Source organism: Haliaeetus albicilla, chromosome 9 (genome assembly GCF_947461875.1).
Source record: "Haliaeetus albicilla chromosome 9, bHalAlb1.1, whole genome shotgun sequence".
Taxonomy (NCBI): Eukaryota; Metazoa; Chordata; class Aves; order Accipitriformes; family Accipitridae; genus Haliaeetus; species Haliaeetus albicilla.
This window is the reverse complement of record NC_091491.1, coordinates 38,860,017-38,886,452: the sequence shown is the minus strand read 5'-3', so window position 1 is coordinate 38,886,452 and position 26,436 is coordinate 38,860,017. Positions and strand designations below refer to the sequence as shown.

Below are 26,436 nucleotides of genomic sequence, written 5' to 3'. Positions count from 1 at the left end.
ACAGAATCCCTGGCTGTTCTGCAACAAGCCATGCCCTTCCTCCCCCGCGAGAAAGTATGCCAGGGCTCCTCTGCCATCTTTAAGGTGCTGAGAAGTTTTTGGTAGGATCCCCATAATTACTACTTTGCCTATGCCCATCTCTGTTGGCTTGCATAGCAAGTGCTGGGAGCAGACTTGTGCGTGCTGGAGTTGCTGGTGTCACATCAGGAAGCGATTTGGCAGCGTCTATTGCATCTGTCTGGGAAATTTGGGCTCTGCTGCTCAGTCCCTGATGGAAGACGTGCCAGGGCTGCCCTGGGGGTGCAGGGCTGGCAGAAGCAAGGACGCACCCCAGGGTAGATGCTCCCAAACCCCCCACCCTGCAACAAGGTGGCAAGAGACAGGAGAAATCACTGGCAGTCCTCTACCCCTCCCCATCAGTGCCTCTTTTCTCAGATTTTTTGTGGTTGGTGGCAAACATAAGTTCGTCTATTAAAAAAAAAACAAACAAAAAAAAAAACCAAAAAAAACCCCAAAAAAAGCAACAGCAAAACCTGCAGTGTGCTTGTCTTGCATCAGGGACAGTTCTGAGGCCAAACCGTGCAATATTGGGGCAGAAGACAAACATGAAGCTTCCATTCCCCTTGCACTCGTCCTCTCTTGATCTTTCCCAAGCAGTTCTCCCCGATAACCCAGGATAAGACCCAAAGTCTCCAGCAGAAATCATCACCTCCTGCCATCAGCACAGCCCCTCCACACTGGGAGGAAGGGTCTGCCGCGGGGTTTAGGCACTGGGGCAGGACTGGGGCAGCCCCGTCTCCCTGCCTCGCTTGCTGGAGGATTTTCTGGGGTCCTTGGGGCTGGCTCAACATACCCTGGTGAAAAGCTTGCTAAAGACCACCACTGGCACATGCGGAGAGGATTTGTTATCTAAATAATGCATTTTCTTGTTTTTTATTAGTCTTTTGAAAGCCTCCAAAAATTAAAGGCAAGCCTCGCCCGAAACCCCTCACCAGCACCACGGCTTCTGTTTCCCTTTTGTACACCTATGTCTCAAAATGACCACATTCTTATTTAAATTTTAAAATTGATCTACAAAGTTTCTTATTAATCTTTTGCCACTGAACTAAAGCATTGCCTTCCCCAAACGGTGTCAAAATAGAAACAAATTTGAGCCCGAGTAATGCACCTAGAGACCATGCGTGCTCCTATATGCCTGCGTTTGTGCATTTTCCCTTCCTTTCTTAAGCCGGGTTTTGAGATTTCAGTTATTCTGCAAACAAGACCCAAGAGAGACACAATTAGACTCCCCTGGAGACTGACCCCTTATAGTGCCCACCTGTAGCCGGACCCAGATAGCATCCCAGTGCAATGAATTAGCACTCTAAGCTGATTAGAGCAGCTCTGCACAACTCTATTTTATTGACACAATGAAGAGAGGACAGAAAAGGGCCTGAAATGAGAAAATCATTTCCATGCTGACTGAATTAAAAGAACAAAAGAGCTCCTTGCAGTTGCAGCATTCAATTTGTCGGAAAAAAAGGAAGCCACTTAATGGATCACAATAGATCTGAGCAGACAGATGAAATTTAAAACTTCAGCGTGAGTGCGATTACCAGCTAAACATATTCTCAATCATTTCCTCCATATGCATAATTTAGTTGGATTGTTTACTTCAGGGGTTTTTACAAAAACACTGTGCGAGATGTTATCTCCTAAGCGTCTTTGCATCCCATTTTTCAGAATCGGGGAAGGTTGCTGCATTGTTTAGTAATACATTTTGTTATAACAGAAATTACACTAAATTGTGGCTGGGTACGTTTCCCTTTCTCCCCTGCTTCTAGAAGTAAATTAATATTTTCAATACATGGAAACAAATAATGCAAGATCATCTTATTCAAAAGGAGATCTAAATTGATTATAAATCACATGCATTATTCTGCCCTGCTTAGAAGAGAATGAAACTACTGCAACTCGTATTCTAGCAAAATATATTAGTTTGTGCCACTGTAAACAGCCTTCTCATTAAATTTAGGTTTAAGCTAACAGTAATAAGACAAGAATACAGACTATTAAAGGGGCTTCTGTGAATGATATATATAATTACTTACAAAACAGATATGCAATTTACTTTGGCATTTTCAAATCAAAATCTACTTGCCTGTATAAGGAAATATACCTTTAAAATAAACCTGTGAAAGAAATTGAAAACATCAGTATTTTAGGCTCCCTGTCCTCTAATTATGTAAAAGCTTGAATCTGACTCAGCCCTAATTCAAAAGTGAAAATCAGTTGCATGTGTAAAAATATTCGAGTTTCCCAGTATATATTTATATTTTTTAAGTAATGAAGTATTAAAACAAGAAAATACTGAGCACCGTCCTGGGAGTGTGTTGGCACATAAATAACATCACTTTGCTGCAGATTCCTTGAGAGTTAAATATTTAAGATTATGCAGAATGAGGCCCTCATTTTTCTACTCAAAATTTAAGAAGCTTAGATCTTCTTACAATATTTACAAATCAAATATCTCTTGCAGACCCAAATTTCAAAACAAAAGTCATTTTCTGAGCCTCACTATGACTTCAGAGCATCTGAATTCAGATTATTTGCATTGATTTACCCTGCCATATATTTTTATTTGGTGAGCATGTTTTAACCAGTTCACTTTACATCCTTTTAGCCATTCGGTTTGCAATTTTACCAGTGCATTTGTGCCTATTTCTGAGGTTAAAAAAAAATTAAAAAAACAAAAAAACAAAAAACAAACCAAACAAACAGTAAAGGAATTACAATCGCTTATAAACCCCCTATTTTGAAGATGATACCCTGCTAAAGAGAAAGCTGAGTACTGGTAGGATTCACTTCTGCTGGCTGCTATTACTGATTTGACTAAACATTTCACAGGGGTAAATACCCAAATCATTTGGGGAATGACTGACACAGTATGACATGTGGTTAACAGCCTTACTGTGCATGCGCTTTGCTTTCAGAAGTTTTACTGATGCCAACGTAACCTTCCAAATATTTCAGATTATAATTTTTCCCCACTCTTAAAAAACTTTTACAGCCATGTCTGAACCATTCAAAGGATTCTTAACTGGAAAGGTTACTGTAACCCTCTTTTTTTTTTTCTCTCCCCCTGCCCCCCATTTTTTTTCCTCAATTGATTGAGCTAAAAGTTTTCTATATAAAAAAAAAAGCGCCATGTATAAAGCTTTAGGATATTTTAGCAAACTCAACGTAGTGTAACTTTGCTGACAGCTTGTCACATTTCACTGACTGTCTGTCTGGGATCCTGCGATAACATCTGCATTCACTCAGGGCGAGAGCTTACCCTAAGACAAAAAAGTGGGTCCTGCCACATAATGCTCCATCATTCTGTCAGTTCTGACATGGCATCTGAATTTTTTTGAATCACTAAACACTTTTGGGACTCTGGTCCTTATTATCTTTCCTTAGTTTCTATACTCGCTCGGCAATGCTGAAAAATGTAAAATGTGCAAACAAGGTAGTGGACGGCCCAGGCTTTTTGTCGTCTAATCCTCAGCCCCTCATTCATGCTCACTGTTAATCTCTTAAGACATTATAAAACTGTTAGACAAAGAAATGTGAATACCTCTGCTTCTCAGCAGAATGGGAGGAAACCAAGGAAAATCTGGATCATGCTAAGCTTTTCTTTTCACCACAAAAATGGTAACTTAAACCTGTTGCATCAAATTATTTATAATTCCCAACACTAAGGCTTTTTTTTTTTTCTTCTTCAGCATTACAGAGCAAGCCTGGCAATATCACAGGAGGAGGAACGCTACTGCTGAATTTTCCAAACACATCAAATGCGTCTGTCGCGCATAAAAAATTATACAAAGCCCGTCAGAATACGGGCAAATTGGGTTTTAATCCCTCCGCTGTTTCATGTTCGGAATGGCACACAGCTCATCGTCCTGTCAGGGCTGCTGGAGACCCGCTTTGGGGAATTTCTTTGCTGCAGAAAGGCCGGGGGCTCGGTGGTGGTGGGTTTGATGGGGAAGGTTTTGGGGGGATCCTGGATGGGGTACGGCACGGGTGCCCCCAGGCTGGCTGGAGGCTTCATGGCTGGATAGGACGAGGGCCCCATTTCACATTAATCCAGCTCTGTTTGGAGCCGTCTGCTATTTCAGGTCATCATTTCACTCCTCCTGACTCCCACTGCTGTGGGGGCATTAGCATGGGGACAAAAGCCGCTCAAGCACCTATTCTAAACCCATTCAAACTCAAACCCACTAAAAATCACACCCGAAATGATACTGTTGCAATCAGCTAAATTTTATTCAGGAATGCTGGGGCTGAAAACCAGAATTTTCATCTTCTGCTAGTGCATTGTTGTCACGGGTGGCGGGAGCAGATAGTCAAGTCTTAAAAATGCTCCAGAAGCACAAAAGTATTTGAATGCAAATGCCAAACAAGTCACATGAGCCGAATCCCTACCACGAGGGTTTCTTTACACACACAGCAGCTTCTGTTAAAGTCGTAATTTTCAAATAATTATTTAAACTAGTGTGAAAACAGGGCATCATTATTTCTGCTTAAAACACGTTTTATTCAGCTTCGCTTGCATCGGTGGGAGGGAACAGGTTTTGAGGACAGCCGTTGAGATGTTGCCTTTTTCGCAACAATGTTAGCCATCAAATTTGGGAGATGATTTGAGAAAATCAACTTTTGAAAGGAAATAGCGGGGGCCCATACTGGTAGGGGTTGAGCTGCTTTGCCAAGAGTGGAAGTGGTGATATTTCAAGAAGAGGGAAGAGTTTGTGGGGAGGTACGGGCAGACTGTGTCCCCAAGAACGGTGAAGCACTGAGCCTGGATGGACTGAGGGACACTGAAATGTTGATATGAGGACAGCCACGGCAGGAAAGGATACAGCAGAAAACTAAAACATATGCAGGCACTAAAAGGCAACCAGGGCCTGGTTAGCAAACTGTGTGGCCAGTCAATGCTGGAGACAAAGATGACCATTATGGCAGTGACCTGCTGAAAACTAAAGTAAGGAGGATGAAGGCCAGATATAAGGGGCAGAGGCGAATGGGACTTGCAAAGCATTCAGAAGAGGCTGGGCAGAAGGAAATTACAGGGTTCTTCATGAGGTTGAACAAGGACCCCAGCTGACTGCATGGGTTTGGGACAACGTGGAGGACAGTAGCACCAGCTATGGAAGGAGGAGGGAAACAGCGATGAGGAAAGAAAAAAGAGAAGTGTACTCCCTGGGGTCAGCAGGTCGAGGGATATGCATTTTGAGACCACAGATCTTCAAACAAATAAGAAAAAAGGCCTCTTCACATAATCTTAACTGGGGGGAAATTGTAAGATAAAGTCCTCTGTGCAAAAGAGAAGGCATATTTCAAAGGGCACGGCAAGGCGCTGCAGCACATTGCTGCTCTCCCTGGGCATCAGCACCATCTCCCTCTGCAGACACAGAGGGTTTGGTAGGATCATTTCCGGTTTTAGCATTAAAGGAAGACAGAAAAACTGGTTTCTCTCCTCCTTGGATTCCTCCATCGCTCTCATTTGGGTGCCTACACATGTAGGTATTCCAAATAGGTAGACACCAAGTTAACACTAGCAAGAAAAATTACTTTTTCCATATTCACATGCAAAGTTTGGCTCATGCAGAGGTTATGACTACATGACTGCTTAAAATTGGCTTTAAAGAATATTTTCTGTAAATGTGGTAATGCTGAAGCTTTCCCATACCCAAACTTCCATTTTCCCATCCCAGAGAGATTTCCCTTTTTGCACAAAACCAACATTTACTGCCATGGTTTTGAAATACCCACTGCTGTAAGCAACAGAAATACTGTGACCGCAAATCTCTTAGAAAACATGAATATTCAGATTTAATTTTGCAAAAAATACCCATATAGTCACAGCTACACTTTTTTAAAGCCAATTTACCACTTGAGACCATTTCGAGAAGATAGGAGAGCATTGAAAGTTACTCTCAGAAATCCTGAACGGCTATGCACCAGGTCTCCAAAACAGCGTGTAAAAAGCCCGCTCTGTGCATGTTGCCAATACACTTCATCAAGTTAAGACTAAGAACAACACTTTGGGAAACCCACTATACACAAGAGCCCCTTTACGCCGTAGGCTTCACCTGATGAAATGTTATGCCTTTTGTGGGATCTTTTACATCTTTCCACGCTAAATGCTAGGACCATACTTTAAAAGAAAGGCCTACTTAACATTTGTATTTTTTTCCAAATTAATGCTTATTGTATGCGCCAAAGTTAACGTGATCACATAAAATCGGGCTGGATTATGACAACCTGTCTTCACTCCTGCATGTGCCACCTACCGTTCAGCCAGGAAACATGAGGGATGTCACGTCAATAAAACGCCGTATTAATACTCTCTGGGGTGGAAATACCCTATTAGCCAATTAATGTTCTCTATTCTTTACTTCCAAATAAGTATATCTTTGTACCATTCTGACGAACATACCCCAGTCTGCAGGCTCTAGCAAGCAGGAGTTGGGGTTTTTGTTTTAGTTTTAAAGTTTAGTGATGTCTTTATTAGACCAAATGCCCAGATTTCAATGGTACTGTTAAATCACACGGTGGTTTAAATGCCAAACCTCAGTGCTATAGCCTCTGAAGGGCATGTGTTCATTTGGGTTAATAAGCATTTTGCCATACACTAACTCCTGTCTTCATTTGCTTCTGTTTAATGATGACCATCTCCTCCTGCCCACATGTATGCTCGTCTCTCCACTGCTTGTTGAGCCATCAAGACACACCTTTGTTTCATTTAGTATGCAATTTTCACCTCTGACCCAAGAAACTAGTCTTAGGCTTCCTGAACTTTATTGCCTGTTAATAGACTGCTGGCTCTCTTTTCAGCAGTCATAGAAATGGTGGAGAGACATTTAATTGAAAAGAGGGACAAAGCTAGAGCCTGAAAGGCAAAGTCAGTAGGGTTTAAAAAAAAAAAAAAAAAATCCAGAAATAATATGTTTGAGGAGCTTTAGATATTCTTTACAAGTTTGTGCCTCTTTACACAAATAAGAAAGACATCATTGATTTAATTATCTTGCCAGGGAACAATGCTGTAATACTCTGAATGGTGCTAAATGATTGATCTGGTAATTCATCTTCTGCTAACAACTATCTATGCATTTTGTTTCTCTCCAGTCCTCAGACCGATAACATTAGCAGCAATGTCACAGAGCAGTCCTGGGCTTTCATAAAACACCCACAGATGCTCTTTCCTGCCAGTATTTACGGACACATGGTTATAATTTTGTCTGTATTTCTTTGTCATAGATTACTTTTAACTACATGTGTTCAATTAAAATAAAAAAGAAAGACACAGCTAGAGCCCATCAGCTTTATATCAAAAGTAGCCTTTTAATGAAATAGGGAGATTTAATTTTGTAAGTGTTCTGATGAGTGAGATACCTTTCTGTTTTTTCAGAAGTTCTCTGTTTGGTGAATAGTTAGGAAAGGACATTATTACAACATAAGGATATTATTGTACACGGAAAGGCATTATTAAAAGTGATTTATTCTTCTGTGTTAGGAAACTTATAGGAAAAGTCTGATAATATATTAAACTTGTTTATTATGGACTTCATATAATTTTTGAATAATGCAGCTTTTTCTTCTGACAAGAGCAATAAACTCTGCTGGTATAGACATACGTTGATTATCCCAAGTCAACTGTGTTGCTTAAAGAAACATGCCCAAACAATCAGCTTTTGACAGCTGCATCTCTTGTTATTTACAATAGCCATCACAGTAATAACTCACCATTTCTATATTAATAAGGCAGTGAAATTTATTATGATGGTATTGAAAAGTTATTAAGTACTGCATCCCAAGTGACAAAGTACCACAGCACTGTCACTATCCAAAAGCAGTTGCCCATCCATCACAAAGCTTTCCAGATGGTCCTGCATCTTTATCGCTCCCAGGTTGGTGACATCACCTGTTCACCCACTCAAAATTGATGATGAAAGCAAACAGATCTATCTTACTTACATTTACCAAATCAATTTAATTTTACAGGCCGTGGCTTAGTGACATATTGACTGTTTTCCTTAATGGCATCTACTGTACTTAATGCAAAGAACTCATCTTTGAATCCTGGCTTGCATAATGTGGCATTTCATAATAAATTTTTTATAACGTATTTATTTAATGGGAAGAATTATGATTGTTTGTCAATTCTATTAGATGCAATTATTCTCTTCAGTTCTATCTTTTTTATTTTTCATTCTGATGTTGTCTTTTTTAATGGCTAAATTCAATTTACAGGTTTTGTCTTCTAAAGGGACATCTGGCATACCTCACAATTATTTTTATTCATATTTTAATAATCTCACAGATCTACTCCAATGTCAGCTTTTCTCTCAGTTTATTTAGCGCTATTACTTGCTTGGACAAAGTGCTACTGAACTCAAATAAAATCTACCTGGGTCACGTTTGAGTAAATAACCACCACCTTATTTTGAAAAGAAATACAAATTCCTGAAACATCCCCCCAGTTCTGCACTGAAGAAGGTAACAAAACTTCCTCCTCCCCTTCCTACTTCTGAGTCTACTTGACCTTTATGGTTTCACTCTGTTTCCCTCAGGAGTTAATGCTCCTCCTGATTAAATTAAAACCTCAGTGGCTTTGTGGGGAATACATACACAGACCTACAGAGAGGTTTCTATGGCTTTAGACCGTGCCACAAAATGGGTGATTTCCTGCCACCAGGGTCAAGGACATGGTGGACCATCCACCACGGGTGGAGAAATAGTCAATTCTACACAAACCATTTCAGGTTTAATTGAGACAAAGGTTTTATGTGAGATTTCACAGCCGTGCCACACCAGCACCCGCTCAGCCTCCTGTACCAGCCAAAAAACTCTTCCTGATGCTGTCGCCACATTGACTTTGGGTTGGCTCAGCGACATATCAGCCCCGTGAGCAGCAGCCCCAGTGCCAGGGCTAGCTCAGGACAGGGGCAAGCGGCACCTCCCTTCTGGCAGCCACTACAGCCTCTCGGCTACCTTGTGCAATACAGTTTTGAACATTTTCTGAGAATAGCTCCATCGTAGAGCCAAAGAGGGAGCTTTGCAGATCTTGTTCATGCTTCCCTTCCAGTGAGCAGCTTTACCTAAGGAAGGCAAGGGTGTGGTCATCGTCCAAAAAAAACAGCATTATGTCCCACCGACCCCACAATGTGAGACTCTGCTTAATCATGTTAATCAAAGAATTAGGACAATTGAAGAGTGGAAATAAGGAACAGTAGAGAAAGACAACAGCAGACTACTCTGTGTTGTCCCCACGTCCTAACACTCTTCCGTAACAGGAAACAACCCAAAGGACCAACAGCTCCCCTTTGCTGTTAATATATTTAATTCAAACTGAACAACAAGTCCGCCTGCTCCTATCTTGCTATTCAAGGACCTGATGTTTGCTCATTTGTAATTATAAACTGTCTGTCATCGGAGCAGGGAGAAAGCTGGTGTTAACAGCCAGGTAGCTGGTTGGGGTATACAACTGACATCACCTCTGAGAGCTACACTTTGCTCCTGAAGCATCTGTCTGCCTTGCTACAGGACTCCTATAGCTGTGGTAGCATCTGACTTAGTCACAGCCTCACCACAAGACACAGATGCAAACAACAGAAGAATTCAGGCTGGTAACACTAGCAGCACCATAAGTAATGTCGGTTTTGTACACAACTTCCAAGGGGCTGTCTTAAGCACTCTCGTGCATACTCACCCCAGGCAAGATATACGGTATGAACTCCATCCTATGTGGCACTGAACACTATGTCCCTAACAGAGAGCTTAACACAACAGCTAAGCACATGCTTAACTCAAACACCTGGGTAATCCCGTTGATGATAAGGCCATGCCTAAGTGCTTTGCTGGAGCTCAGCCAGAGTGCTCTATGCCTTGCAAAGCTGAGCTCCAAATGGGATAAAACATCACCCATGTATTGAAGAAAAGGTAAGGATGTCACCCCCACCTGCAGCTGCCAGAAGTGGATGGTCTGTTGACCTGGGGGGGGAATACGCTATCTGCAAAACTAGGTTGGTCTTGTATTGATCAAAAAGCATCCACACCCCCCAACAATAAAACAAGTTATTCTTTTTTAATTCCAAATAACAGAATAACCCACATTCTTATTCCTGCTTTTGCTTCAATAATAATTTTGCAAAGCTTCCTGGTATCCCTATACTGCTGAAATCCATACACAAGGAGAAAATGTAGGCAAGGAATCTGCATTATACTTCCCCGCTTTCCAACAACCTGGTTGAGTGCTGGAGTTGCTTTGAATGTTAATGCTCTTAAAAACAATTCAAGGAAAGGCAAGATTTGGTCTGTAAAAGTCAGTGCAGCGTGAAAGTGTCAGACAACAGCAGAAAATTAAGGGGGTAGGATATAACATCTATACACAGAGAGGAATCAGCTGGTAAGTAACTCCCGTTGATTACAGTGGAAGTCTTTCGATGCGAAGAGCAAGAAAACCAAGCTATCGGTTTAGGTGCTACAATCTGAGTTTGGGAGCATATACATTACATTCCAACTCTAAAAGCCTATACCTTTACATTTTGTAACCTATTATTTAATTTTCATAAAAGACAGATGGTACACCTAGAACCCAGAATCTCAAATAAACCTAAATTTACATTTTAAAAATGCCAAAAGAAAGCCAAAGAGTGCAGAAGTGAAAGTTAAAATTGCAACTGTTCCAGTCCCTCTAGACCAGTGGGAAGCCTGTACTCCAGAACAATTTTTAGGAAGCTGTGGAGACTTCCCCAAAGACTCACATCAAGAATGTGAGAGGAGAAGTAAACAAATAGCCAAATGGCCTCCTAATTTCCATTTAGAAGTAATAGCATCAGCTCAAGCATACTCTACCAAATCTGAGATGTTTTTCAGCTTCACTGTCATGACAGGAAAATATACTCTGCTCTATAAACAGATTATATGCTGCTTTATAAAGCTCTAAAATATTTTTTACTTCTGTGACAAGTTTGATTTATTAGAGTTTATTGCTCCTGGTTTTGCCTTCCTAGTAAAGAAATAAAAGTTTAAGATAAAAAGACCTGTGAAGAAATTGTCCCTATGAATGATACTTTGAGTTTGCTATAGCAGTAAAAGACTTGAATTTGAATATTCGATGTATTCCAGAAGATGCTGGTTGAAGATAGGTGCATGTGCTTTGGTGACCTGTTCAAAGGCTTTCTTTGAAATACTTTCCCAGTTGTTTTTCATAGCAGGGCATGAACCATGATGAAATCACTAAATTTCTGTTCCCTTGCTTTTGTTTAAAAAAAATTACTGCCATCCCTTAAAAGCTTGTTTTCTTTGTTGATTAAGAAGCAGTCAATTTTCCCTTTTCAAACAACCACTGAGCAACAGCCTCCCGACCCCCTCGGATATTCGGGCTGCCGGCAAATACTAAAACCTCGGTGACAAACTGCAAAAAAGCTCGACCTTTCCCCTTGTCCGGTGACCCCCTGTTCGATTTGTACTTTAGCTAACCAATACCTGATTAGATAATGCTGGGCTCTAGACCTACAAAATGAGATAAAATTCAAATTTATGGCTTTTCATTTAAACTGGTCTACAGCACTCTAATCATGACCCAAGCACAACTATATCACAACAAATTCTCTTTGTCCCAGAGTGTGTTTTATGGCTGAAGTATATAAATGGACACAATAGACATTGTTTTCTCGGACTTGCTCTGACAAAACTCTGCATCGATGCCATAGGGAGTCCTGCTATAGGGGAATGTAGGAACAGGCCCCATGAAATTCCTCAGTCTTCTACAGCAAGTTTTTCTTTATCATCAACTGCCTGGCTGCAAAATTTAACAGCAGCATTTCCTCCAACTTCCACTTCTCTCCCGACCACTACAGGCTAATCCTAGTATCAACTCAGATGGACATCAGTCACAAAAACTGGAAGTCAGAAGTATCCCGCAGCTGGAAATACCCAAAAACTATTACAACCTTTTGCAAGGGAACGAAAACATCCTTTCCAAAAATGGAGTTACAATCCAAATTTGTGTGTAGTTATAAACTCTTCCCTGCAACATGCATGTAGGGTTTTTGTTTGAAAATTTCTAGTTTAAGACTCTAGGCTACCTAGCAATCCTAAACAATTGCAAAAAAGAAGCAAATCTTTCATAGCAAAATCAGTAATATATGTAACATCAGAAAACTGCTGAGGAAGATGTTGCATTTTCCTTCCAAAAATATTTTAGTATGTTTATGCTAATTTTTTTCTTGACAAGAGATTCTTCCATCATCTTTGAAAGTCAAGCACCATTGTACAGTGTTTCACCTTAAACTCGGAAAAATGCAAAGATTGGTTTTTCCAATAACTTAACCACCCTCTCTGTAGTCACAGGGGAGTCTGTTCAAGAGAATTAAATAAGTACCCAAGCATTAGCAATGTTACAACCCCACTGACACCAAAAAAGCTTAAATTCCCAAGACTGTACTTAAACCTCAGCATATGATACCCTTCCCTCACCATCCCACGCTTCCTTTGACACTGCGTGAGCCCACACACCAGTAACAGCTTCTTTCTCCCTTTTTTATCCCAAGGCACAGGTCCAAGAAAGTGGTGGCTTCCAGAGCAGCGCGATGATGAGCATCTGGGCTGGGATGGGCACTGGTAAGTTCTTCTCCAGCACTACCATGTCACCCCACATCTGTCCTTTAGCCTCAACCTTCACTATGTGCCATTTTACTCATTGTGTAAACTCTGGTAACCAGCATTTCTTTGTCTCCCTTCAATTACAATAAATGTCCTTAACCCATTTGTTGGAAGAATAATCTGTTTCAAGCTCCCCTGAGCACCACAGAGTACTTCTAGATGAGTGGTCAAATTGCAGAGGGACTCGACCGTTGATTTTGTGTGATTTTGCTCCAAGAGTTTTCAATAGCTTCTCCCCATCTGTCCCAAATACATAACACTGTTCAAATGGCACGAGTCCTGCAGCTTGAAAGAGATTCAATCTGCCAGCTAGGCTTCCAGCACTATCAAGACATGCATTTTTTGTCTGGATTTTGCAGACCCCAAAACCTTAAATATTTTAAGCAGGAAAACTAGTCTCTAATATTGCAGCATATTATGAGCATCTAAGGTTGTGAAAATCAAGATGCTTTTTTCCTCAGTTTTAATGGGGCTATCCTGCACTATGCCACCTGAGGATCCAGTCTAAAATACCCTAATTTTGGAATATGTTAAACCTGCAAGTACAGCCATGTATCAGCAGTTTTGCTCCAGTTTCTGTTATCAATATCTGAGCTTAATTGTGGTGTGGTTAAAGGTCAGATTTTATGGTTTCCTGGTGCCTTTTCAAATAATAAAGATTTCTCACCAGCAATTATATTGCAACAGGGTCTGTTAACTCAATAGAGTGCTGCCAAGTCTATAATTTCTCCTGACACTATTCTGTCATATCGTCACAGGTCTCACAAGAGTTTAAACAACTACATGGAAAGTTTGGAATGAACTCACCGAGTATTTATGGACAGTTAAGAGCAAATCAAACCTCTATTTTCCACCATATCTGCAAGGCTCTGCTCCACAGTGAAACTGCATTTTTCCTGGGAAAATGAACCTCCCGTCTCTCCAGAGGTCAGTCGTGGCCCTGGAGAGCCGTGCAAACTCTGCACTTCTCCCCTTATCAGAAACCAAAGGAAACGTACAGATGGAAAGCTGAGATTGCACTCTGTTTCTACAGCACATTGTTAAAACGATGAATAAAACCACGCAAGAACTTTTGTTACGCCATAACACAACTGGCAACATGCACCACTTGAGGTCTAAAGCCCTGACCTGACCATGGACCCGCAGCTCAGCCAGGTCCACAGTGATATCACAGCGAGGAAAACACCTTGCCCCCAAAGGCACAAAAAGCAAGAAGCAACTTGCAAAGGAGGCCTTAGAGCTCCTTCAGGAAAAGCAACATTTCTCAGAGCATCCGCAGAAGTAACATGAGCCACATCGTCCCCATGTGTGCTAGGTTTGACACCAGCATCCAAATGATCCATCATTCACCAAATGAATGGCAAAATTCCCATTAAATTAAATGGAAGTAGGATCAACGCCCCAGCTTTCAAAGTCCCCGAGTAGCACAATGTTCTGCAATAGCAATTTTAGCCACACAATACTGGATTTTAGGGCTATTCTAATCATTGTCAACAGAAAGTGGTGAGTCACAACCCTGAAAGCAGCACCTAGTTTCTTTTCAAACAGATAGCACAGTGTCGTTTGCAAATGCCTCGCCCACAGGTGTACTGCAGGACTGCCCAAGAGCAGACTAAAAATGATACAGAAACATTCCAAACAAGGCAACTTCTTCCTCTCTTTCCCCAAAAGAGGCATCACCTGCCAATATCCACCCAGACAGATTTCAGGCATGAAGAGCAACGATAATTCCTGCCTTTTTTCTTTTTTAATTTACACTTGTTTCCATCCAGAAAGCCCCAAAAGGCCACAAAGCAGTCTTCCTGTACACAAATATCCCCTGGCTGCTGCAGGATAGGACTCAAATTCTGCAAATACTTCTGTGTTTATAGACATGCAAGAGAGTTCGACAGACCGAAATAATGTACAGTGTCTTACCTCCCAACCGTAACTGGGATCTTTAAGGTGTGGCCGCTGGTCTCCTACAAAAGGGCCAAATTTTTCCCCTGCTTCAATCTTCCTTTTGGTCCATATCCCTAATCCTGCTCCAGGAACGTTGGATTCTCTGAGCTCAAACTCTGAAGGAATGGGAATGTCATCGGGAATGTATATCGGAGCCTTGTAAGGGGAGCTCTCCTTTGGTGTGAAAGCTTCACTGGAGGTTGCTGGAGAAGATGGCTCTTGAATGCCGACGGATGTTGGACACTGGACGTTTGCAGCCTCTCCATCAGCTTCTGGCACTTCCTCCAAAGGAAGTTCGGGAAAGCTTTCATACAAACATTCATCACCTGGAAAATAAAGCCAAACAGTAGGATTTGAAATATTCTGACAGATTTTGCATATGAAACCCTTTCAGCCTGCACATGAAACGGAGAGGACAGTTTGGTAGGCAGGCGGCACCTTCATCCATCACTAGTCCTGCAGCAGGGCCTCACCCTGGAAGGAGCTGAGCCTTTTCCCTACTGCAGGCCTGGGGGTACACAGTGTTTCTTAATATTCCTGACATCAAAAGTGGTTTACATCATTGAACACAAGCGAGGGAATTACATACAGATGTATATGCAGGCACACCCTATTGTCCAATCTGGTCCGGATATAGCGCTTTGCATTGCATACTCTTCGAAATTACAATTGAAAGCCAGCATTATACGTTACAACTGAAATCTAAGTGAAGTGAAAAGCAGGAAAGCTTTACTGGTCTTTCAGAGAGACAGACTGAACCTAAAGTAGCCAAAATTAAGTTTGATGGCCTCCAATTAGTCTTTGGAGGAAAGGATCCAGCCTACCACACAACTCCTGGCAAGAACTTCAGCTGATGTAAATCAGTGTCTTACCGTTGACCTCCAAGAAACTCAATGGTCTAAAATAAGTTCAGGATCCAAACAGCAACTTATAGAGAACATGAACCTTCTCCTCTTACAGTTGCAAAAAAACCTGGGGCAGATCCAAAACACATTTAAAAAAAAAAAAAAAAAAAAATCAAAAAAAAACCAACTTCATCTTTGGGACTTAGCCAGCAAACAAGAAGAATAAAAAAAAAAAAAAGAAAAACTCACTTTTTTTGACAGCTCAAAATGTAAGGCTGATTGTAAATTCCTTTTACTCAAAAAACTGAGTGACTTCAGCAGGGGCTTTAGCTGCACCAGCAATACAGTACTCAACCCAATAATACATGCAAAAGGAGCAAAAAGACAAACTAACCAAAAAACTTCTTAATTATTTACATTCATTTAACTTTATTAGTGTTACTGTACTTTTCCTACACACCAGAACACATTCCACTTAATTCTAACCTAAATAGGAGGCGAGAATACTATTCTCCAAGGAATTAAGTTGAGGGATCGGGTATTCAACATCTGAGCATGAGGATATTTGCATAATATGGTTGGCCCAGAAATTAAAGTGTTACGCTGCGCTTGGCATTCAGAATGACTCAGTTTCAGTGAAGAAACAGGAAACTTTAAAATGTTCTTTCAATTTCTTGCTCATTTAAGAAACTATCCATGGTAGATTAGCACCGTATGCCTTTTCCACTGGAAACTGGTCATAGCCCATTATCTCTCACATCTTTGTTACATATTATCTCACAGTTTTATATCTGTACTTTCATGCTTCTGGTACTGCCTAAGACAAACACTGGGACATAACAAATCATTTGAATAGATTGCTCCCATCACATGACTGGCAAACTGGATTCTTCATCTGTGAGCAATTTATTCACAGCCATGAACTGTTTTTCTTTCTTTTATGTGGCACTGGCTATGACCTCATACATGTCACAAGAAAGTTCAGCTACCCATTGCCTCGGCCTCTGGTTTGGCAGACTCCCTGCACTTTATAACGATTGAACCCAATATTGATTAGTTTGTCACTTTTCTAATACCTGGCACTCCGAGTAGAAAATCTTGACTGACTCTACCATTTAGCCGAGAAGGACACACAGAGGGATTTTCCATCACTTATGTTTCAGAAATCCTGCCGGTCACAGCTCAGTGGTGCCGAGTTTGGCAAAGATGCTCAAGGGTTCCTGAAAGCGCTGGTGCAGAGAGCGTACTCTGTGCCTAGCACCTATGAGCCCATGCCCGTACTTTCCCACCCACAGCAAAACTCAACCTGGACTCCAAAGGACAGGAAAGAAGACGTGAAAAGGGTAGAGACACAGCTCCACCTGGATGCCACCATTCACCTTGCCCTGCACTGAGATGACCCCTTTAGCAGCCACCTCTGTTACACCGCGGCATTGCTGCTGCCCCCAAACACAGCTTTGCTCTAGCGTGGTAGGACGGGTGAGAGAGGCTGGTCTGTGCCTCCTGAGCATCCCCAAAACTCCGATGTGCTTCCTGACTTCATGGGCCAGCAGTGATGCTGCATCCACCCAGGGCAGGCTCGCTCCGGTTCAGATGTCTTCCCCCAACTGTTTAGATTGCAGTCCTGCCTAAAAGACTTCAGCTGGTTTTGAAACAGGAAAAAAACCCTAACCCATGTATACACACAGGGTGCAGGAAGAGAAATCACATGAGGAAAGTGATCTGGATGATGATAAGCACATGGCTCACTGGAAGGGGGGCAGGGGGTAAAAACTTCAGGCATCTAAATCCTACTGATTTTCCATGACAGCTGGGTGCCTGACACTCAAACTTCTTAAAAAGCCCATCTCACACAGTCAGTCCCATTGTCCCCATCCCACCAAGCAGTGCCCCATAAAACCAAGGCTCTCCCTGTGTCCCATGGCCATGCTCGCCTCTCCTCCACCAAACAACAAAGCAGCTCAGCCAAATTGTTTAAGTGTCAGCAAGCAATGGCCTGCTCTGTGCCTTTCCCCAAAAGGCCACCTTCCTCAGCCCCACTCGCCAGCAGCGCCTGCCCGTGAGCCAGCACAAGCTGAACCTTAAACATTTAGCAAGCACGGCTTTACAGATGTTTCTTCTCCCCCAGGGACAGTCCAGTTTAATTTCTCTCTCACAGACTCAAAAGCCTCGGTTATACTTATCTCAGTCATTCTGGCTACACTCGTTTTTAGCCATATAGGGTCAAACCTGCAGCTGATAAATTGGCCTCTGGAAGCCTGGCAGGGAGACAAGTCCATTTGCTGGGTCTATTGTGCCTCCTTTGATTTCCAGCAGCCACACCCGATGTCGTCGTTAAACACGGGCTTTCAGTTTGAAAGCTCTGGAAAATATAATATGCCTATATGCCCCAAAGCCCTAACAGTGTGGGTAAAACAGATTACTGAAATATTATTCTGCCTGAAATAGCAACGTGTTCTAGCAAAAATATATTTTAAAACCTCAAAATAAACAAGAAGTTGAATTACAACTGACCAAGAGACAGGAAGGCCATTAAGACATATTTGTGAAATTAATGATAGACGGAGCTATATTAAAATCAATGTACATGAACCAAGGATCTGGTCTTCATTTTCAAAGGGTGTGGGACTATTTCCCTTAAAATTTACACCCACATGGATCAGAGGGACTTCCAGCAAAACTGTGGGATATTGACTGATAGAAAATCTTTGTAAGGTTAGAATTAGACACAGGGACTGTACTGATAAGCATCGTTTTCCCAGTGAACTGCAAGTCGTTCGCACAGATAGCACTGCAGTTTTGAAATTCAAGATGGCTTCTTTAAAGCCCAATAATTATCCCCACTAGAAATAGGATGAAATAAAAATTGGGGCCCCTGATAAGGGAACAGATGAGATTAGGTAATGTGGAAGCTTAGATATTAGCCTCCATAAAATTCTTCACTGTTATTTTACAATAAAAACATGAGCAAGCTTCAAAGGAAACCCAGGAGAAAAGGTTAATTGCTACTAAAAGACCAGGGTGGACACCTGTGTTTGCACTTTTGACACAACCTTGCATGCCAGCAGGAAAGAATCCACGTGGCTTCTTGCTGGGGATGTGCCTGATGAGGCCGGGAGAGCAACGTGCCAAAGCTACCACCATAACTCCAGGACCTGGGGTCATTCTGAGACCGAGAGGGTTTCTCTACATGGCTGGGAGGAGGGGAGGACTTCCTTCCATTCGGATGTTTCTTAGCAGTTCAGCACGCTCTTCCTCTCCAAGTGCAATTAGGTAGGAGGCCCTAACGACTGAGGGAGGCAGAGGCTGCTGAACGCAACCCAAACCACTTTCCGCTGGCTGTGATTGCTAGCAAGGCAAAGGTGTGCTGCTTTCAAAAGCACGCTGGGCCACGCACTCAATGAAACCATGCCTTTTTGCAGCTGAAATGCCACACAATGGCATCTCGCGTCAAGGGGATGCACTAGCCTGTTACACATATCAGCATTTCTGGGTGGTCTTCAACTCAAAGTTCACACAAAGTCCTCCAGGGATCAGGTCTGCATCCAGATCTCCAGACCCAAAGCCACCCCTAACAAATAGAAATGTATCCATACAGACTATCCATTCTCCCTTTCTTCAGGCAATCTGTGCCTGAGAATATGCATTCCCAAAGCAACTATTGACTGATAAACCCTCTAGCACATAAATCCTGTTCTCCGCACTTGGAGTCATGCACGTGGCCACTAGTGACTTAATCATAAACTGGATGGCTGATTAATCTGGATGAAAAAGGTAGGCTGGAAGCAAAAGCATCTAGAGAGCCTACTTCAGAAGTGTTTCTAATGCCCTCATCTTCTGAGCAGGATAAAGTAAGAGCTGAGATAAATGTGGAAGTGGCTCTTTGCAATGAGAAGATACACACAGGTTCACGCCTGCGACTTCTCAAAGTTGAGAAAGATGACCCCTAGCCCCAAAGACTAGACATCGGAAGGATCTGGCTGTGTTCGATCAGAGAAGAGCTCCACTACTTCTGTTGACCATGCCTGATATGAGCCTTTGGCAAGGATTCATTAATGAAGGCTTTGCGGGAACATAGTAGGAGCAGGTGGATCAGTCCCTTCTCCCACATAAGGCAAAGGTGGACCTGAACATACCACAAAGCCCTGAATCGGATCCTTGAATAAGACCAGGGAGCATTTATATTTGTTTGACTTAGCATTTCTATTCAGCGCTGAGGAAATCGGCATGGAGTATTTGCAAGGATATCTGAAAAGGAGGCAGGCATTTCCTGTTGCATACAAATGGGACACCTTTATCTGAATTTCTGTTTGAACAAGTATTAAAGAAAAAAACTGTAACAGGCAGGGACTGATTGATTACAAAATATATCCACATCGGTCTAGAACACAGGAGGTCAGGAAAAGCAGAAAATTAAGAGAAGAAAACCCATTAGCTTCAAAAGGAGCATATAACCAGTGGTGAACTAAATAAGAGCCACCTGACAGTACCACACCAGGTAGGCATGGCTCAGAGGGGGCCGCTTTTACATCCTCTAGAGGAGAAACAGAGAAGGATCCTTAGCTTTAGAAACATGCAGAGATTGGATTACTATCTCCAGGCACAGAAGGGACTCTAGCCAAAAGCTACATTACTCTACTTGAACATTTTATCAGTTAACGTACCTGAAACTGGTTTGTGCCACTCCCTGTTCACAGAAGTGTTCTGTGGAGCTGGACCTAATGATGATTATTTATTATTATTTGTATCGTAACACAGTCTGGGGGCCCCAGACAGACATATTCAAATGAGATTAGATTCTAAACAGAATAGAGCCAGTAATTCCCAGTTAGGTAAAAATCATAAAACTAACAGGAGAGAAAAACTGTTTTACAAACAAAAAGTTTGGTTATACAGCAAAAGAGATTACAAGCAAGGCAAGATAAACATGGTGCTCAAAGCACTTTTGAATCATTACATCAATTACCAAGGAAAAATACTTTCACAAACATTAGCCTTCAAATGCACAGGTATTTTGCATACTTGTTATTACTTGACCCTGACACAAGCATGAGAAAATGAAAGCTGTCCTGAACACACTCAAAACGTCCAACCCTGAAAACCATGCCCATGGACCACGCAACAAGAGCAAGGGGGACCAAAGCACCCGTGTGGTGGCCCCAGAGGCCAGATTCTGATTTCTCTTATGCAACTCTTAAATCCAAAGTAATTACTTTAGACTTCCACCAACGAATAAAGGAGATCAGTGTCTGTCCTGGAGTTAGCCAAAGTTGCTCGAATTTCTTCAGATTGACACTAATGTAACAAAATAAGAGGGAAACGTGGTGCCCAGATTTCAGTTTTCCCTTTGTGCTCGTGACGCTGCAGATCGCAAAGGGCATTCGTACGATCGGCAAAGTCTCCCTGAGCCGCACCGAGCAAACCCTTCTGCGGTGCCGGCAGAAGAGGGAGTTGTAGGAAAAGCTGCACAGACAAAGGCAGGAGAAAAAGGCAGCCGGAGGCAGCCTGAGCACAGCGTGCTTTGGGGCTGGAGTATAAAAATCACCAACTTTGCACAGTGCTGCACTGTGGGCTGCAGTATCTACGTGAAATGGAAAGGGAGCTCAGTTTGGATCACCGCTGGAGCGCCCTGTGCGAAGGGCCTAGGGCTGCTGGTAGCTTCTGTCTGTGCTTCATAGCAAGGTGCACATCAGTAACAACAGTGCAGATAATTCACAAGACAAATTAAAACCCTTCCTTGCACCAGAAGCAGCTTTTGCTTCTTAAAATTATTGTGTCTGCAGAAAAAACCCTGAAACAAAAAGTTCATACTGGGAGCAGAAGTGAGCTCCTGATGGTAGGATGAGCACCAAGTACTGGGGAGAAACCTGTCCGCAAGCAAGAAGCAAAGTTACACACACTCATGAGCGTCAGGCCTTTGCAAGAGGATAATTTCAGCATTGCCAAGTGTTGGTACTAGACCAGCAAAGTCATAATATAGTAACTGCGTAGGGCCCTGCCCATTGTCTCTGGCAATTCTCACTATCAGCCCCTACAATAACTAGTAGCGTTTGGTGCTCTGTCTAGTGTCATTCATGTCTAATTGAGTAACACAGTCAAAAGCATCTGATGCGGACCAGACGCTGGCTTTTAATTAGGGTCCAGCACTGAGAGACTGTGGGTCAAATTCTACTTTCATTTGCACGGGAGCCGCTCTCCTTGATGTCGGAGGAAGTTGCACCTGCATAACTGAAAAGCAAAATTTGGCCGCTTGCGTTCCTGCGCACTTTCCATATAAATTACTGTATTACATACAGCAACAAAGAATTATAAATGTTGGCTGGCACGCACTGAATTTATTTACAAGTTAAGTCTAATTTTATTTATAGTTCCAGTACAATCATCTCTGGTAGAAATATTTATGTTATCTGTACTTCTGGTCTGTTAGAGTCTACTGCAACCATAAAAAACGCTGAAAAATTATTCACAGTTAGCAGGGTTTAAACTACCCATTATATCACTAGCTAGTGCCAATAAACTTTGGTGCTGGTTGATAAAGTTTCCTCAATGGAATAAATATATATTTGACTTTCAGAATCTTTTCTGGGTTACACAGAGCAGAGGGTAAGAGAAGAGGGAAACGCCAGCTATAGGGTTTGATATACTGAGGGCCGGATCTGCAGCTAGCAAGGAGCCTGCAGAGCTCCACGGTGGCTGGGAGGCAGCCCAAAGCATGCTGAAACTCTAACTAATAGGTTAAATTTGTATCTTTGTAAAATATTTCAACTGAATGGAGCTGCAGCAGCTAACACATACTCACTAATGCCCTTCGTGACTCTCTGTGTGGAGTAGACCCAAGGGAAAAAAAAAAAAAAAATCTGCCTTGATACTTTGAGCCCTGAGTACTGGTCACTGCTAAGGGAGGAAAATGCATTAAAGGAACCAGCTTTTGTTCATTGTTCAGTTGCCATAATGGTAAACATGACATATATTCTCACACTGACATGGCACGAGAAGCCAACATGCTTAGGAAAAAACTCAGGCTGGGAAGGTTAATCGTGAATTAGTGAGATCAGCCACTTACATATAGAAAATACTAACTGGGAACAAAATTTAACTAAATCTGTATCAACTAGGGTAAGACAGAAAAGGTAATGTACTTTAACAGTCCCTGACATGGTAAAAAACCATTGCTGTAAAAGAATATTTTTAAATCAAAACAATTACTTAAACCTACAGTATTATAATCAACGTAAATGAAACTTTATCTCAATGTAATAAATCAGTGTAACTGAACTTCTTTTTACTCATTAGTAGACCTTTACTGTTTTAAACTGAGATGTGTCACAAAGTAGCACTGGAAATCACATGCCTCTTTCTAACAGAAAGCAGTAATAAAAGATGACTATTCTACCAAATTATAATGAAGACAGATAACAGAGTGAATTATAAAACAAAGGTTATAGATAGAGACTGAGCCTTGTAGAGGTAATGACTTTTAATTGGATTGAGTTTATCATATTTTCAGAGGTACAGCACAACCAGAAGAAAGGATTAGAATTATTTCCACATTTCATTATTTGGCATAATGAGAAAACAGAGGGAGGTCCACATCCCTGATGTGTTTGGTAAACCATGGGAGATGTTGAACATGTCAGTATCTGGTAGGGTACGGTCCTGAGACACAAATGTATTCGCTCCCTTATAATGCAGCAAAGTATAATCACTTGGAAAGAAAAAAAAAAAAAAAAAAAAAAAGAAAAAGAAGGAAAAAAAGCCAGGTCATGAAGTTTTGTTTCAAAAGCGCATTACAAATAAAAAGGAATTTAACCCCTTCCTGCCAGCAGCTACTGCAGCACTAGCCTACACACACCCATGCAACTACCTTGGGAAGCTGAGCAATTCTCGCTGTAAGCACCAATAGGTTTTAAAAAAAAAAAAAAAAAAAAAAAAAGGAATCAGTGAAGTCTTGGCCACCCCATCACCTCTCTCATGCCTGTATATTCACACCATCACGGCAAAAAGGCCCTGGGGAAACCGTCGGGGAGGGGATCTGCCCTGCCTGAATCCCAAAGGGTTGCCCTGCCTGTACTCCGCTTGGGAAGGGTACGGGACGTGGACCAGTGGGGAGAAGGCAGATGGGGATAAAAGCAGGACCTGAGGGATTATCAGAGAAGGCCCAGTGGACACAGCCCGGTACCAACGATGTACCCATTTGCGTGCTATACCCACATATTTCAGGGAGGGCTAGAGTTTTGGGTAGTTGCCTCTGGAGAACCAAGCTGCCGTACAGCAGGGACAGAAGGTTTTGTACCACCAGCCATACAGCTTTTTAATTATGCAATTACACTGAGAGAGTCTTAATTATATTTGAGTGACGTGATACACTGTAGTTAAGTCCTTGAAACGCTAACAGAAGTGCTCATAACAAATACACTAATCAGGAAAAGTATTGAATAATTAATCCTACAATACTGTCCACTTCAAAAACTCAAGGTCTGGCAAGACTGGTTTCCAGCATTTGTTTTCGAGGAGATACAAGGCCACAATTTTTCCTGCAAGTGACTTCTCAGCAGCATGTGCTGTAGTTATATCTCCACAAGGTCACCCAGTAACAAGTAGGATGTACTTAGCTGATTGGAAAATCATGAATATTAAGAGCAACTATACTTCATGTTACATGTGCAGGTGTATTCTGCCTCATTCTGTGTATGTTTATATCCAACCTGTTCGGATAAGTAAAGTGATAATATTTTTTACAAAGAAAAACCTTTGGGACAGTTTTATTTCATCAGATGGAGGAATAGTTTAATTCCTGCATGAGAGCATTGTTTTGGGTGGGATTATTCCAAGACATAGATGACAATTTGTTCCCATTTGTCTCTGTGAAACCTAGCTCCTTGGCTAGCACACACAGCTTTCACGAGTTCTTCTCATTGGTATCTCACTCAACACAACATATACGTGTTTTCAGAGTGCAAGAATCATTCATTTTTCCAGCAAAAAAGCATTCCGAACTGATTTATCTACATTATCTCCACTGATCCCGCTTTCCCTTTACTCCAGACTGCCCGTTCCTCCAAACACTTCCAAAGTTTGTTCTGACAAACCAAATTCTACCTGTCCCAGCCATGTAATTTAAATAAGCACTTGTTAATTTTTAATATCAACAAAATATTTATGATCGACAAAATATATTTGTGTTTCCCGGCACATTTCGGAAGGCGGGTCTGTCCTAGAAAACTTGGGATTTATGGGGGATCTTAAAGTCAGTGGGACTTCTGCCAGTGACTTTAATGAAATGATAATTCCAGCGGTGATGCAGATAAGGTTTGTCCATGAAACTGATAGCATTTATTGCAGGCATCCAAACACAACTGGGAAAAAGCTACTTGCTGACCTACAGCAAGCCCCAGAGTCCATGGCAGTACAACTTTAAACGAGGACAGAGGCAGAAGAAAACTACACCCATTAAATACACTTACAATTCTCCATTGCCTTTCTAAGACAGTTTATTTTGTCTAGAAAGCATGACATACATAAGAGTGTGATGAGCTACAAGGATTTGTAGCAATTGTTTTCCTTGGCCTTTGTATAAGGGGACAGGGGGAAAGGCTAGGCTTTTTGCAACCAAACCACCCATACAGAGATAAAACAAGGGCCCGGCCCTTCCACCGCCACGGTGCTTCATGCATTCCTTCAGCCCGGCTGAAGGATGTTGCACTGCCTCACTGCCAGTGACCACATCTCCCTCCCCGTGCCCTGTCTGCATCCTCTGCCATGGGAAGGTGTTTGAAAAACAGAGGCTAGTTTTGCCCCCCAAACCCCCTTTGTTTTCTCTCCACTCTCTCCCATTTCTTTCTCTTCCTGCTTTTCTCAGAAATGCTTCATTTTCTTTTCCATGTTGTTACCAAAAAATCATGAAAAGGAAAACTTTCAGAAAAGTCAAAAAAAAAATAAAATCCAAACCCCAAATATTACAGCTTTGAGAGTTTTGCTGAGCAATCAGGAGACTTGTTTTAAAAGGAAAAGTGTTTGCAGAAATTAGGCAAATCCAGGATGTTGTCACCTCTTTCCTATAAAATTGTTCCTTGTGCAATTTAGAAACTTCTCCAAGAGTGTTTGTCTGGCTGTATTTTTACCTAGCACGTCTCTGAAGGGTAAGCTCTCTGTGGCTTGACTGCTTTGAGGTTTTCAACACTATCTAAGAGTTTTCCACTCTTGCTTCTCTCCCCTGCTGGTGGTCCGCAGCCGACGCCAGGAGGTGCCTGTTCCCTCTTTAACAAGTATTTGCAACCTCAGCCAAAAAATACCCTTTGCTACACCCTTCACTTGGACGCAGAGTAACACCTCACTCTGTTCACACCTTTTCCTCTTTCTTTGGAGGAAAACGAGCAAAATTGGTTACATCCATCTGCATTGCTGTTCTCGCAGGGAAAACCTTTCCCCTGCAGCTCTTGGGGACCAGGAGCCCAACTGCCAATGGTGCCCTTGTCTTGTATTTGGAGACCTCCACGCAAGCCAAAGCTTCACAGACAGAGATATTACAGACACAGAAACCATTGGGGAGTTTTTGACCAGCAAAGTCCAGAGTTTTCCAAGACCAGATAGTTAAAAAAAGAATTGAGAAGATATTTCAGCACACAGAGGACTAAAAGGAAAGACCTCCTGAGCTCTTGCCTCCCTGGTCTATCAAACCATGGAGGCCTTTGCTTATACTGGGAACTAGTAGCTCTGACACTGCACGCTCAGTTGCTTTTGCAAAAATATCCAGTAACAAATTCTCCCATTCCCTCTTGGGTTTCCTGTTTCTTCTACAGGATCATATTATCTCATTTGACTCAGATGAGCCCCATGGTAAATAGCTCATCTCTCCCCAGTGCTTTGAAGATGCAAAGCAGGACAGTATGGAAATGCTAAGTGTTCTCGTAGCACCAGTAGCCCGTTGTAAGGCGGGAGGAGTGACAGTCCTTATTCTGAT

The 26,436-nt window shown here is 42.0% G+C and overlaps 1 protein-coding gene across 6 annotated transcripts in view; it reads right to left on the bottom strand.

Moving 5' to 3' along the window:
• The window catches only part of MECOM (MDS1 and EVI1 complex locus), a 344,182-nt gene that overhangs the window by 174,960 nt on the left and 142,786 nt on the right, over positions 1-26,436 (bottom strand). For all 6 annotated transcript variants that reach the window (XM_069792770.1, XM_069792771.1, XM_069792772.1 and 3 more), the window contains exon 2: positions 14,608-14,957. In XM_069792770.1, the coding sequence (XP_069648871.1) occupies positions 14,608-14,957 (350 nt within the window). The remainder of the gene's footprint in view (positions 1-14,607; positions 14,958-26,436) is intronic.